Genomic DNA, 16,750 nt, shown 5'->3' with positions numbered 1-16,750 from the left:
AGGTTGAGGTGCTTGATGCAGAAGGCAGAAAGGGTAGATGAGGTAGTGTAGTTGATATAGTTTATACGCATTTTCAAAATGTATTTGATAAAGTGCCACATAAGGGACTTGTAAGCAAAATAGAAGCCTGGGCCCCACATTTTAGGAAGTTTGTCGAGCACTGGAGAGAGTGCAAAGGAGAGTTACCTGGATGGTACCAGGAATGAGGGACTTCAGCTACCAGGAGAGGCTAGAGAAGCTAGGATTATTCTCCTTGGAGCTGAGAAGGTTAATAGGACACTTAATAGAAGTTTTCAAAATTATGAGGGGATTCAATAGGGTGAATAAGGAGAAATTATTTCCACTGGTGGGTGGGTCAGTAACCCGAGGGCACTGATTTAAAATATTGTTNAAAAAAAGAGGGGAGGTGAGGAGAATTTTTTTCACACAGAGGGTTGTTCGGATCTGAAATGCATTGCCAAAAAGAGTGGTGGAAGCTGATTTGATAACAACTTTTAAGAGAGAAGTAGATAATTATTTGGAGAGGACAAGCTTGCAGGGCTAAGGGGAGAGAGCAGGGGAGTGGGATTAAATTAGATAGCTCTTTTCAAAAAGCCGTCACAGACACAATGGGCCGAATGGCCTCCTTCTGTGCTATATAATTCTATGATTCTATGATTTTATGAAGGCAATGGCATAGCATGGGGCTGCTAGTGAGAAATGAGGGCGTTCCAAACATCATCTGCCTTCCAAAAGCTGTCATGCTTGCAGGCCAACATAAGGTGGCATCCTGGAGGATAGTTGTCATTTCCAGTGGCGGCGTCTTGATCAGCCTGCAAATGTTGGAGTACATTCAAACTCACTTTACAGGGAGTCAGTTTCAATGTACCCCAAAATCTGCTGTATGATTGGGTAAAGAGTGAAGACAACAACAGTGTTCTATGGCCTGTTTATTACTTGTGTGGCTGAAGTTCTCAAACTCCAACAGAGTATGAATGGGTCAAAGGCTAGACTGTTCGAATGAGATGTACCTTCAGAGCACATATACTGGTGTAGGAGTATAGCACAGATAAGATGCTTCTGTGGAACTGCGAGTTTGGCCTCAAGGAGAAACAAATTTACGAAAAAGTTTTTGAATTTTGAAAAAAATTACACTTTAAGGAACATGATCCCATGTTGTCAAATCTTTCAAAAGCAGCATTTTGGTCCATCTAGATGTACTTCCAGAATGTTAGCACCCAAAAGCCACAGCAGACAAATGCAGATGAAAGGAGTGGAATTCCCAGAGTAAAGTTATTCAGGGTTATAAGTAAGCAGTTAAACAAATGTCACAGCGTTTTTACCACATACTTTTTACGCCACAAAAAGCACTACAGAAATGCAATGATTATTATTATTACAGAAGTTTTTTTTGCTACCAAACAGTCTCGGGAGCAAAGCAGAGCTAATGCTATCAAATGAGTTAATGGAATATTTAAAGGAACTAAATTTGCGGGTTTCATAACACATTACTTGTTAATGCAAGGAATGCATGGTGAAACATTGCAATCTTCATTCAGTGCATCCTTCATTCCATGTTACAAACTCATATAATGGGACCTAATTTGAGATTTTTGCAAACTAAATACAGAATGAATCCTATTAGAAAAAGCCAAAAAGGAAGGCTTGTGGGCAAAATGATCAATATTTACTTTTCTCTGTAGTCTTCTCCAAATCTCTCTAATTTAGGAGCAACTGATTGCAAATTTTGCAAACCAACAGTAACAATCAACTAAACAAATCTGTATTACAAATATCATGAATCAGATGCCAGTATCTGCTTTGTAGAATCACCTGCAGAGACTCTCAAGCACCTGAGGGGTTAACTGTAAACATCCTTAAAAAGGTACTTTAGGCAAAGTTTTCAAATTGTCACCTGCTGGGAGAATCGCTGCATCTCTCTTCGTTCCTCCTGAGTGACCTTTGGCTGTTGTGGCAGGGTTTCAACCTCCTGGATGGCTTCGATGGTTACTTTCTGAGGCAGAACCTGGAAAAGCGATGTGATGTACATAATGATGGACTTCTTGTCTGGATGTTCAGTTGCCATATCTGTGAAAAGATTTTTTTAAAATAAAAAGGTTTATTTGCTTCAGTTGTCAGGACTTGCACACTGTTGCACAACATGACTCAACCAATCAACTCATCTGGAAGCAGACATGCTAATAAGCAAAGCATTTCTGGACGTGTCTGTCTTCCGGAGACTCATTAGGGCAAAGTCCAATTGTTCTATACTTCAAATATCAGACCTGCATACAAATGATAGTCACGCCTAATTTCAAGATGGTTATTATTTTCCTTGCTTGGCCAAAGTCAATTTTGCCGCAACAATTCAAGTTAAAGCAAACTGGAGAAATTGCATTTTTCAGTGATCATCACTAGAAAGCAAACCACACAAATCGATTTGCCATCTGCTAAAAGGTCAGATTCTTTAAATTGGAGAGGTGGTTTGGAATTTGATATAATCACAATCACATTGAAAACAATTCAGAGCAAGCGTACGCAAACAAGTGGCCATGAAGTAAAATACCAAACCTTTACTGTTCTCTTTGCTCACCCTTTCTTTTCCACCAGGTTTTTGGTCACTTTTCCTCCTCCTCACACCCCCCCACCCCGCCCACGCCATTTCCTCAGCTACCCCCAACCCTAGCTCAAGCTCCCAACTGGCTCCATGTACCGCTTTGAGACTTGACATGCTGTATATAAATGTAAAATAATTGTTGCTGTTTCACTTAATCTGCATTGCATTTCATGATAAATGAATCTGTTCCTTCAGGTAAAAGTACACTGACTTCACGCTGAAGCAAGAGAAGGAGCTTTAGAGCTGAGGATTTGTTCTACTAATTAACAGGAAAAAAAAGGCATTCAAGGCCATGAAGGAAAATGCCACAGATTTAAGTCGGACTTAATATCAGAAGGCATGCCAAGATTGTTTAAAAAAAACATCAGAATGGAAGGGGAAAAACTTTGAATTCAATATGTCAAGAGATGTGAAGGATAATAACAAAAATTTTCAGTTACATCAAGAGAAAAAAAGGACAAACGATGAGAACACAACAAATAATGCTGTGCAGGCTACAACATTGCTAGATATGTTTTTTGCATCAGTTTTTACAAAGGAGAAGATGGGTAATCTATGTGATCTGGAAAGAGAACACAAGGAAGTTGCAGAGGAAAGTTGTAAAACTATTCATATCATGACCAGCATGGTTGCCAAACAGCTGTGCAAACCTAAGGTAAATAAATCTCGGGCCAGATAAATTGCCTCTGAGGATCCTTAAGGATGATAAAATTCAATGTGGAGAAATTTAAAGTACTTCAAATGGGGACAACAAATCCAGAAAGGGATTTTTATTTGAATGGAAGGGAAATCATATATATGGAAAATGAAAAGGACCCAGGGGTCCTGATTGACAATAAATTGAAGATCTTACAACAATGCTCTGTGGAGTAAAGCAAACCAGATGTTGGGATGTATCAAAAGATCAATAGCAAGCAGAAATAGTGGGGTTATCCTGCCACTGTATAAATCATGGGTGGAGTACTGTTTACAGTTCTGGTCGTTGCAGTACAAAAAGGATATGGGAGAAATCGTAGGTCGTGTCCAGAGGACACGACCTACGATTGAAGGGGGGGGTTAAATTAAGAACGAATCTTCAGAAACAATTTTCCAGTGAGCAAATAGTAAACCTGTGGAAAAGACTCCCTAGAGAGACAGTTGAAGCAGGAAATATTGATTCCTTCAAACACAGATTAGATAGTTTTCTTTTAGGAAAAAACATTATGGGATAAAGTACATAGGTAGTTCGGGACTTACATGATTGCGATCACAAGTAAGGTGGAAGGCAATCAAGGTGGACCTTGGTCTTTTTTTCATCTCGCATTTCTTATGTTATTTGAATTCTCACCATAGCCTAACTTATTTTTTCGTGAAAAGATCTTAAATCCCCCACAAAGCTAGGAGGCGTAAATGGGGAATTTATGATGCATCATTTTCTTTCATCTTATTTATGACCATACTAAAAATAATTAATTTCCCAATAAAGTTTTCTAAATTAATTTTCTTTAAAAAATGAAAATTGCTAACTTAAATGAGCATTAAAGATAAATATATTATTACTATATTTAAAGATAAATATAGAGTATGTCACAGTTCACAGGAAACTATATTAAGTTAAGCACAGTTTAAACCTGCTCTTGCAGTTTTCATTGTTAGATGGACCTTCAGCTTTTCTGCCCCCGCCCTCGGAACTCCATCCCCGAATTTCTCTACCTTGCCTCATTCAAGGCCTGTCTCAAGACCTTCTATACTCCCACCCCCATACTCCCTACCCTCCAACCCTGTCGATTCTAACCCCCAGCTCGGATGCAAATCCTTGACTGTCTAGCACCTTGGGATATCTTTTGACATGAAAGCTGCTAAAAAATGCAAGCCTTCAGTTGTGGCTTTCCAAGATTCGACATACTCATATGACAAAGTTCATAGTAATCCAAATTCTTATACTTACTAAGTACTCAACAATCCCTTAAGCAAGCAAAATGTGATAATTGAAACAAAGGACATTAGCCTTTAATAGTCTCAGGGATTTGTCTTAAAACATCACTGAACCTTGCTGACAATCCTTCTGTGTAACAGGGCTATTTGTAATGTAGTTGAATCAAGTGGCAAGTGGCAAGCCAGCTCAGTTGGTCGCACTCTTGTCTCAAGGTTGCAAGTTAAGACCCACATCAGGACTTTGGGTTAGTAGTCTAGGTTAACATTGAGGGAAGCACTGCATTGTTGAAGATGCCATCCTTTGGATGAGATGTTAAAACAAATGACAGTTTGTTCTTTTAGTTGGATGCTGAAGATTCCATAGCACAATACAAAAAAAAGTGCCTTGTACAAAAATCCCTTAGATAAAATTCATCACTCACTTGATACCTTTTATGGGACTGCGTAAATTAACTGCTTCTTTCCCTGTCAATACACAATCACTGCACTTTATAGCAACTTCATGAAATGCTTTGATATGTTCTTGGCATTACAGGTGTATCAAATTTAAAGATCATAATAATATTTCAGATAATTACATAGTTATTCCACTTTACAGTAAAATCCTGTTAAAAACTATCAGATATTTTGCTTACTGGATAAGGAACTCTATCAAGTACAAAAATTATTATTATCATAACATATTTAAAAATATTTACTACAAAACTTGAAGGATGGGATTATGAAGCATTCAAAATAACACTAACAGCTCAAGCTAATTATACACAATTTAAATCTGTATATTAATTGGAAAACAAATTTATAACCAAAAATTCCTCATGAATCAAATACAATCAAATTAATAAAAATGATTATAAAATGCAATACAGTTATAAAATCTGGCAATCATATTTATCTTATGAACAACAATAATTTACATTTGTATAGCGGCTTTCACATCACATAAGGAGCACGTCTCAAAGTGTTTCACACAACTGACTGGGAACCAGATCTTGTGGGTGGCAGGGGGAGGGAAGAAAGTTGACTGAAAGTGGGGTCAGAGAGATGGGATTTCGTGGGGAGAGGGGGCGCGAGGCAGAGGGACTCTGGTCAGGTGGTGTGGGGCAGAGCTGTCAGGGAACATGAAGCACAATAAAAATAGCATTTCTCAATATTGACACTGGCAACAATATGGTTGACCCCTGGAGACATCTACATTGAATGATTAATGTCATTTCTGCAGGTTTATCCAGTGTTACAAAGAAATACGGTCAGCACATATTGCTTATATTAATAAGATATTGAAACCAGATCAAATTTGCATATATAAATATAATTGATTAATGCAGTCGGGTATTGATGCTGACAAACATTCTTCTTCCATTCTTGTAGTGTAATGGGATACTGTCAGTGAATTTTTAAATGTCTTTCAAATTGCACGATGAGCATCAAGAGTTTGCAATAATAGCATATGTATTCTATACATCCCTGGAGCAGTTCACTTTCTCCTGGGAAACCTGTCTTAGCAGGACTATACCAGACTACTGGACAGAAATACCATTTATAGGTGGGTGAGACAACTGGTAATATTTTCTGAATGGGGTAAGAGAATATAGGTCACCCTCTCCTCTGTCTCACAATCATTATCGCCAATTGCTTTCCTAGACTTTTTTTCATGTTACTCTTTTAACTTAATACATCCTCACAGCTCTCATAAGCAATCTGTGTGTTCTGTGAACTAGAACTGCACCCTCTCCTAATCGATACAATCTCTTTTTAAGCAAAGGTCTTCACCAGTATTAACACAACCTTGATATAATTAACACAATATAGTGTCAACCTTCAAAAGCTGCCCCTCTTTTGGGAATAACCAATCGAATGTACTGTCAAGAGCCAATCACGTGAATTATAACTGGCCTCAATCACAGATAAACAAACAGTGCAAATTATAGGTCATCAAAAAATATATAAATTTGCTGCAGAGTTAACCAAAAATGTGTTCAATCAGGAGTTATTCTGACACTTTAGTACCACTTTGTGCCAACTCTCCTGTCTCAAACACTTTTTTCTCTCTCTGAATCTCTAACTTTCTATCTCTTTCGATGAATTTCCCTGTTGCTACCTAATAAGAGTTAATTTTGTAATGCATTTATGCAACTGATTATTTTTCTTATGGCACGTTTCTTTCCTCATCGCTTCTGCATTAAAACCCAATACTCTTTGAAATATGCACAGATAGTTGGCAGGCCAATACGTAGCTTTAGTACTGCAATATTCTTTTAATAATAGATTAATGCCTCTTTTCTATTTTACTAACACATATTAGTTGGTCTGAATGGCTTTTTCCCTGCAGGAATTTAAATAATTCAGCTAGGACACAGCACTTGAGCACAATTGCAGTTAATAAGAGTAAAGCTAAAAGAACTTCAGAATAATCTCTCAAATATGTCCAAACAGATCAGAGACAGTAAAAGTCTTATACATGGTGTTGCAGTGTGCAAAATATCCAGGAGGAGTACTGCAGCTCCAATGAGTTCTGTGTTCACAAATAATAAGAGAAAAAGAGCAGTCGAAGTACAACTTTTGCACGCTCATGTTGATATGTACCCAGCATCCTGTTGACTTTACCTCACACTGTTTGGGCACAGACAAGTCAAAGTACATCCGAGGTGTTTATCAATAACTCCCTTTGTTAATCCTATCTCATTCATACAGAGTACATGTGCCTCCTGTGTTAACTTTCAATATGAATATATTGCCTTCATCTTGAAAGAAATACTGTACTCAGTTGAGGTGTTTTGCTCTGTTAACTCTCTTTGAAAGATCTTGGCTCTCTCCTTTGATTCCACAGACCTTCCTCATTTGATGTTATCTGCAAATTTAGCTGCCTTGTACTGAGAATTATACATGTGCTGCAAATCCATGCTTGGATGAACTTAAATTACCCTTTCAGGGACTAATTGAACTTGAAGTGGTAATCCCAAAGAAAGCCAGCAAACTATGGCTTATTTGCACAAGCGGTCCTGAACACCAATGCATATGTTCTTTTGTGTCATAGCTTGGCTGGAATGGAGACCCAATTGAATTCTCATTCCTACAATAATTAAATCCAACCCCACAGGAGAGCAGAGAAAACTAGTTGATGCAGAAGAATAGAGCAGAATCCCTTCACAACAAAGATCCTGATTAATAAACCATTTTTTAAAAAAGATATTTGTAGTATGAAAAAAAATTGTAGCTGTTGACTTGTTGTCCACTGATGTAACGCTTTCATTGATTATTAGTGCGCTTGAAAATAAGAATGACACAACTACCATTTAAAAGGCAATGACCTATCAAGGTCTTCTGGAATGTTCGTTAATAACAGACCAGTGAAGCATCATTAGAAAGCTAATCATCCATGAATCCCTTTATTAAATCAGAGTCACTACTTTATTCAAACCTCTCTGGCGTTGCAGATAAACATATGGACCAATCTGCATTTTAACCAATATGTTACAACATATTAATATTAATAACCACTGGACTCCATCAGGTTTACGTCACTGTGGTCTGAACAGCTCCTGCACAGCATCTCCAAAAATACAACCATATTATTATTTATAAAGCAACACAGGCTTCACATTGGGTCAACATGGCTCAGTTGACAGCACTCAGAATCAGAAAGTTGTGGGTTCAAAACAGTACACTTGAACTTCAGTATATCCTGTGAAGCGTTATATCAAGTGCAAGGTTTTATCCCCATTACTATAATATTAACCATCAAAATTAAGAGCATAATTTACAATAAAATTTAACTATTACAGTACTGGGGTGCTTTAAGGTTAGTCAGGTATCCTGTCACATAGAGAATTGCATCACAACGCTCAAGTCTTCAAAATATATTACTGAGAGGATAAAGCGGGTGCAGTACACAGGAATGATGTTAGAGGTGCTTCTTGTGCATAGCCCATGTGTGCAGTATGCAAGAATTGAAATTAGGGTCGAACTGACAACTCGGAAGGTGCCCATTTTATGGCATGGAAAGCCAGTTAGTTAGCCCTGGAAGCCAATTGTGCCATGCTTCCAAAATAGTACCAATCCACAGGCACTGGAGATATAACCAAACTGGGGAACTTTCTAACAGAGTCCACTTATGTATGTATGTATGGTTTCCACTTGTCTGGTATGGAGCATACACTCTCTACCGAAAGAGCCTTATCCTGGTCTGCTCCTCCAAGTCCTGCCTATAAGTCAGGCCAGCTGGTCTGTCACCAACATTGCCCTGGAGTAGTACAGATTTGCCTGCCTACAGAGAACGATCATAGAGAATCAGCTTGATTCCAATCTTTCATTATCAAGTGGTCACCTAAAGGCAACTCAGCTCAAAAGAGATCCATTTACCTCTCCCTACTTGGAGGATAGTCATTGGTTGACCAGTAGACATTTGACAAGTGCAGAGTTGAGCCATTACTAGGCAGTTAGTAGATACAAGGAACAACTTGCAAGCTGCATGTTGAGCAGCACAACTCAGCATAAAATATGTCACCATGTCATTGTTGTGTTAACTATAACCCAGAAACACTTGAGTATATCCTATACCATTTGGAAGTCCAATATTTCAGCAGCAGTTGCTTACCTCTCTACATTCCAAACAAAATAGTACTAAGAGCTGCATATATGAGAGCATGTGATCATAAAGCCAGACTCCAGGTAATACTTTCTCGCAACTATCATCGCAAGCTCTGGAGTTTTTTCATCAGTTATTCAATATAATTCTGAATTCAGTATACGTTAAAAGAGTCATCTACAGGGGCAGGTAAGTGGGCCAGAAAGAATTGCTTGAGAGAGCTGGCACATGCACGATGAGCCAAATGGCCTTCTTCTGTGTTGCAAATTTCTATGGTTCTATGGTGAAGCGGTCTGAGACGCCGTCCAGTTTGGAGGGCGCTATATAAATCCAATTTGTTGTTGTTGTTGGAAAGAACTATACAGGACAACTTGTGACCACAGTTGTCCGAGCAATTATTGTTGGTTGACCAGCCTTTCTGGCTCATCAATAAGACTTGAAGATATAAACCATATCCTCGAGACTGCAAGCAAAAATTCCTAATACATAGAGTGGTCCTGGATGGACAAGTCCTGGGAAATTACACAATTACTAATATGATTTTTTAATGTAAAGGTAGCAGCTTAAGAAGTCAAGTTGTACAAATCTAGCTGTGAATTGCATTCATTATAAATATATTAAGGTTTCTCAAAGGAAACTTCAAGTGGTTTGCGTACTCCCATCGCCTCAGGATTGAGTTTATCAACAGATATTTAATTTCTAATCAGGGGCTGAGTAAAAATGTACTGAAGAATAGCTTCTATGATCTTAAACTCAGGGACAATTAATCACAGGGAGAAAGCCCAAAAGGAAGTGTGAGGTTGGCAGTTATATGAATTGGCAAATTGCATGTTCTTGAAATGAATCTCTGCTCCATAAACTTCAATATCTTAATCACAGCTAGAATGAGAATGAATACTACATGGCAGCTCAGGTTTCTTTAACTTTCACTAAAGTACTTATGCAGAGCTGTGTGAAAAGCTTGTTTAATGAAAGAACACACAAAAAGGACCAAGACCCCTTCTTCCACCACAAAAATAGTGCAATTGCTCAAATGCAAGGATTCTGTGCTGCATTGGGTCACAATAATAAAGGGACTGTTGATACAGTGGTGGAATAAAGGGAATGGGCAGAGGAGGAACAATTGTCCTCAGAACAAATTTAGTGAACTTGCAAATGTCATATAACATGACACTATGTAATGTTGGGGTTTGTAAGAGCTGAAGGAAAGTGAGTGACAGGCACTGAAAAGACATGAGAGAGAGAGAGGCAGACAGACAGAGTGAAAACAGTGATTTTGAGTTTGAATTCAATCCGGGTATACCCCAACAAATGTGAGAGAACATGATATTCTAATTGCTGTACTATTTTGGGGGGGATTGGAAATTTATGTATTAACTTGTTGATATTCAATGATAAAATTAGTAAATTATAAAAGGAATGTCAAAGGTGGTGATGGAGAAGAGAAAACAGAATCTCAGAGCAGGGTCTGCCAGTGGATGGGACAGGAATCATTTAAGATGCAAAGATTATTATAGATTGTTTATTCATTTTTGAATGGTGGTGGAAATGCATGAAGTGTGTCAGCAAAAGAACTAATAGAAAATCTGATGTCCAGAAATGAAAGACTAAATGTGCAAGAGGCTTAAGCTGATGCAAGCAAGTCATACGACCAGGAAGGTCCAATGTGCTGTTTCTGATCTCTGCCATTGTTGATAGATTCAATCATCAGACAACCACGAATACTGAAAGCCACATTCAAGGTTATGTAAGCATGTTAAGCATTTTGCATTCTCCAGATGTCATTTTTTAACTATAAAACACAGTGACATTGACTAGTTTACGAACAACAATAATGTATTTAAGTTATAATTTATTCATAAGGTGCTGTATCAAATGGAAGGATTATAATAATAATAATCCTTATATTTGATATAGCACTTTATCACGTCTTCGAGACGTCTCAAAGAGCTTCACAGATAATACTGTAACGTGAATTGACTGGATATTTTGTGGGCGAAATGTGGCAGCCACTTGTGCACAGCAGTGTCTCACAAACAGTGGTGGATTGAGTGACCAATTTATTATTATTATAACTTGCATTTGTATAGTGGCTTTCATTCAGGGTAGCACCTCAGAGCGCTAACTAAAACTAACAAGATCAGTTTGGGGGACTTTGGCAAAATGGTTGTTTTCCTACCCCAAGAAAAAAATCTTTCAACATTCAAGAGTTTTTTTTCAATCATCTCCAACAAAGTCGGGAACGTTTAATCACATGGAAATGTAAGTTGCGTGCTACTAAACAACTTAAAAAAACAGACAGGAAGGAAAAGAGCCACCTATGATGTCCTTTTAACAGCTAGGGATGCTAGATGAAACATCTTCAACCTTTCTGAGGAAATCTTTTGTTTCAATCATGCAAACATGAAAATGCGAGATCTCAGGTCACGAGGTTGACAGAGAGACACTCGGCTGACGTCGGCAAGTGCCTCGGTCATCAAGTATCTGTGAAAAACACCAGGAATCCATGTCCTTTTTATTTATGAATGATGATTGGAAGTGGCTTTCCTTTCCTTGGGTTGAAATGCGCAGCCTCTAAAATTGCTGGTAAGCAATTAAATATGAATACAGGCCAGGCAGGAAACATTTTATTTCAATATCAATTTAGCATCAATTGCAAAAGTAATTCCCCATATCTTTAAATAGAAAAATATGTCATTCTCTCACCTAAACAAACCCCTGAAGCAAACCCTAAAAAAGCAGCAAAATTATTTGTTTCTCAGGTAGATGTTAGCTTCTGCAGAATTCTGATTAAAATAATAATATGGCAAAATTGTATTAATCTGTACGCATGAGAATAATATCCCACAATTTATTTTAATATCATGCTTATATCTCATATTACAAGCAGTCATCTTATAAAAATGACAAGCATTGGCCTCTGAATTTCTATCCCCACAAGCTTTGTATCAACAGAAACAACAGCAAACGTGGCAAGCTCTCCTGTTTTATGCGCAACATGGACACATACAGAGCATTGACTACAATTCTAATGTTGTTTTCCACAATTGCATACATGCCTGAGAGATCATTGAAGGCTATTTAAGTCTTAATTAATTTCAATATTTACAACATTCCTGTGTTCATCTGGAAGCTAACAAAAAGAAAGCACAGCCACAAGTAGTCTAATACAGACAACACCACTCCAAGGTTATATACTGTGTGGTGCTAGCCTGCCATCTGCTGTGCAAGCCATTGGCTTAAAGGGGAGCGACACTTAAATGAGTTTTACTTAACACCCTCCCAACCCCTAGAATATTTTCACTTGCTGACCATGACTTCAGCCTGTGCCAAAACTAACTCAAATAGGCTAATATCATCCCAGGTCAGATGATCCAATTTTCCACTGCTGTGATATGTTAATTTCCTGACCTCGTAGAATTCTCTTGTCAATCCTTATCCTTCGGACTCCATTACCCAATTACACTAGACACTAAGTCTCGTGAATTTGACAATGTGTGTTTTTAATAGGAACAGCAATACAACCTTGCAGTCCTCATTGATCTGTGTCTGCATCTACTCCCCAGCCCTCTCTGCCACTGCAGAATTTGGATACAAGAAAAAATGCTTGCATTTGTTTTTCACATACAGTACTTAAAGCCTACAATGTCAAAATGCCTCAAAGGGTTTCCAGGTAATTACTATCAAATATAAAGATATTGTAGGCAAACGAATATTACACAATTCTCCCAACACTGAAGAAACATTACTTCATCTTCCTACAGAACTACCATTTTTTCCAATTAGAAATGGTTGATTTATATAAAAAAACTGTATTGCAAATCTTCAGGTTTAATGGGGCTATTGAGCAGCACAACCAAGCAGCCCTGGCAATAACCCTCGACAATATAACTAGTGAAGGTTGGCAGATTTAGATGCCACTTGAGGTTACATTTTGAACTCATGGCTCACTGGGCTGAGAGTTCAACACTACCACTAGACCTACTGTAGTACCCCACAGCAGCTCTCCTGATTCACACAGTAGTTGTCATACATTGTTATTCACATTTTTTTTAAAAAGTGAATATTTAAAAAAGCTGCTTTCAAGTTAACTTTTGTGGAGTTAATACAATCTTTTTGAAGAACAGAGCTGAGTTATTTCCTCGGGCAGTGTAAGCATGTATACTATGAAGAATTTCAAATCTAACCATCTTTATACCGTATGCATTTATCGCTTATTAATGCAGCTGTGAAGGTTTCATTTTTCATTTTTCATTTTCCATCCAGTACCATTAAACAGGCTGGATAATAGTCACTTGGGGACATTCAATAATTGTGCTGTGAAAAAGTAAAATGTGTCATATGGTTCCTTAGCTCATTTTGAAGAATCTACATAGAACTGAACTGCTCATTTCCCATGGCATTGCTAGATGACATATTACAGTACAGCAATGGCACTATTCTATACAGTCAATCCACTTTGCAATATATTTTGTGAAGTGTTTTGAGATGTCTTGATGATGTGATAAGATGCTAAATCAAATGCAAGGAATTATTATTATTATTATGAAGAACTTTCCCACAGTTGAAGCTAATAGTCCTTCTTTACCAAATTAACCAAAAGTAAATGGTATCACCGCTTAGGTGGTGCAGACATTGCGCAGCATCAGGGACAATGAGTGCTTCCTGGATAGTTTCATCCTGGAGCCAGTCACTCCCCTGAGCCTCAGGGAAAGTATAGAGAATAGTATCAGTCAAGGACAGGGTGTCTGACAGGCAGGAGGTTAAGGGAACACCAGAGAGAGTGGTAGTGAAGCCTCAGGCTTTAACCTTGGCCAACAGTACGAGATCCTTGCAACCTGTGTGGGCAAGGAAGCCTGTGAGGAGGAAGGAAAACGTGATTTCAATATTAGGGGAAACAAACAGAAAGTTGTAGTAATTGGGGACAAAACTATCAGGCGGACAGATACACTTATCTGCAGCCACATCCAGGAGACCCGAAGGCTCTGTTGCCTTTCTGGGGCCAGGGTGAAGAACGTCTCGGCGGGGCTGGAGGAGAATCTAAAACATGAGGGCGAGGATCCATTGGTGGTACTTCACATTAGGTACCAATGACATAGGTAGGGTTAGTTGTGATGATCTGAGGAGGGAGTTCAAGGAACTGGGAACAAAATTAAAACAAAGAACATCAAAGGTAGTGATAGCAGAATTGTTGCCTTTGACATGTGCAAATTGGTACAGGAAGAAGCAAATTAGAGAGTTAAATGCATGGCTAAGGGAGTGGTGTGGAACGCAGGGGTTTCATTTTATGGGCCACTGGCACCAGTATTGGAGGAAAAGGGGTCTATTTAAAAAAGATGGGCTCCACTTAAATCGGGCTGGGACAAATGTCCTAGCAAACCGAATATATAGGGAGGTAAATAAAGCTTTAAACTAGTAGAGGGGGCGGGGATACAATTAGAAATAATTGCAAGCTAGCAATATTAAGAAAATTAAAGGTGGCAGAACAGAATAACAAGAGAGATAAACACAATAGGTCAAAGAGGGATAAGAAGCTCAGTGAAGAAGATAGAGCATCAGAGAGTAGGGGAAATAGTAGGAAATTAAAATTGCTATATTATAAGCTATAAAATAGATGATAAGACAGAGTCAACATGGCTTTACAAAACGGAAGTCATGCTTAACAAATCTTTTAGATTTTTTTTTGAGGACATATCAAGTAGATTAGATAGGGGGGAATCAGTGGATGTAGTGTATTTAGATTTCCAAAAGGCATTCGATAAGGTGCCATATAAAAAGTTGATCCACAAGATTAGGGCCCATGGAATTAAGGGGAATATATTAGCATGGATTGAAGAATGGCTAACGGGAAGAAAACAAAGAGTAGGGATAAACGGGTCCTTCTCAAATTGGTGGGATGTGACTAGTGGAGTGCCACAACAATCAGAGCTTGCGCCTCAACTATTTACAATCTACATCAACGATCTAGATGAGGACATCGAACTTAATATATCCAAATTTGCGGATGACACTAAACTAGGAGGGAAAGTAAACACCGAGGATGACATTAGAAAAATGCAATGAGATAGAAATAGGCTAGGTGAGTAGGCAAATAGGTGGCAGATGAAATATAATGTAGGGAAGTGTGAAGTCATCCACCTAGGTGGCAAAAACAGGAGAGCAGATTATTTTTTAGAAGGGGACTGTATATGATGGGCACAACTGTACATAGTCACTTCAAGTAAGACTAGAGCAGTGTTCACATTGAGTTCTGGTGCTAAGACATTAGCAAGATCTGGATAGTTTTAAGAGGCTGAAAACCATAAACTGGTGGCAAAAACAGTAGAGCAGATTATTTTTTAGAAGGGGAGAGACTAGATAGTGTTAGCGTTCAGAGGGACTTGGGTGTCCTTGTACACCAGTCACAAAAAGTTAGTTTGCAGGTACAGCAAGCAATTAAAAAGGCTAACGGTATGTTGGCATTTGTTACAAAAGGGTTAGAATATAAGAGTAGCGAAGTCTTGCTGCAACTGTATAGGGCCCTGGTGAGACCACACCTCGAGTATTGTGTGCAGTTTTGGTCTCCTTATTTAAGAAAGGATAATAATAATAATCCTTGCATTTGATATAGCACTTTTCACGTCGGGAGGATGTCCCAAAGCGCTTCACAGAATATACTGTAAAGTGAATTGACTGTATATTTGTGGGCGAACGTGGCAGCCAATTGCGCACAGCAATTTCCCACAAACATTCATGGATTGAAAATGACCAATTTATTATTGTTTTTGGTTTTTTGGAGGAATTATTATTAGGCGTGTGGAGTAAGGAAACTTGCCCAAGGTTTCGCCCTGTCTGGAATTGAACTCAGGTCTCTCACTTGCAAAGCGAGTGCTCTAATCACTGAGCTACAGGACTCCATAAGGATGTACTCGCCTTGGATGTACCGACAACATAGATTCACTAGGTTGGTACCTTGGATAAGGGGGGTGAGTTATGAGAATAGGTTGAGCAATTTAGGCCTATATTCTCTAGAATATAGAGGAATGAGAGGTGATCTTATAGAAAGCTATAAGATTATTAAGGATCACAACAGAATAGATAGTGGGAGACTTTTTCCCCTGGTTGGAGAAACTATAACCAGGGGTCACAGTCTTAAAATTAGGGGTAAGCCCTTTCGCACTGAGTTGAGGAAAAACTTCTTCACTCAGAGGGTAGTGAATTTATGGAATTCTCTACCCCAAAGAGCTGTAGATGCTCAATCCTTGAACATATTCAAGAACTGAGATTGATAGATTTCTTGTGGATAAAGGGATTAAGGGATATGGGGATAAGGCGTGTAGGTGAAGTTAGAATAGATCAGCCATGATCTTATTGAATGGCGGGGCAGGCTCGAGGGGCTGAATGGCCTACTCCTGCTCCTAATTCTTATGTTCTCATCATTCTCAGTGCATTTATATTTTAACCAGCATCAAGTTTTGTTCCCCTCCCCAACCCATCCCAATTGTCTATTCCCTAATGCAGGAATTACGTGCAGCAGGATTTATTGAGTAAGAGAGAGAGGATAGACAGAGTTATAATAATAATAATAATAATCCTTGCATTTGATATAGCGCTTTTCACGTCGGGAGGACGTCCCAAAGCGCTTCACAGAATATACTGTAAAGTGAATTGAC

At 38.5% G+C, this 16,750-nt stretch overlaps 1 protein-coding gene across 1 annotated transcript in view; it reads right to left on the bottom strand.

Annotated features, from left to right (window-relative positions):
- LOC103186406 (dystrophin-like) overlaps positions 1 to 16,750 on the bottom strand; it is a 775,626-nt gene that overhangs the window by 579,135 nt on the left and 179,741 nt on the right. The window contains 1 exon segment of the mRNA XM_042334068.1: positions 1,895 to 2,067. Within this exon segment, the coding sequence (XP_042190002.1) occupies positions 1,895 to 2,067 (173 nt within the window).

This window comes from Callorhinchus milii, unplaced genomic scaffold (assembly GCF_018977255.1).
Source record: "Callorhinchus milii isolate IMCB2004 unplaced genomic scaffold, IMCB_Cmil_1.0 Scaffold4, whole genome shotgun sequence".
Taxonomy (NCBI): domain Eukaryota; kingdom Metazoa; phylum Chordata; class Chondrichthyes; order Chimaeriformes; family Callorhinchidae; genus Callorhinchus; species Callorhinchus milii.
Note: the sequence above shows the minus strand (reverse complement) of the source record. Positions and strands in the feature narration are given on the sequence as shown.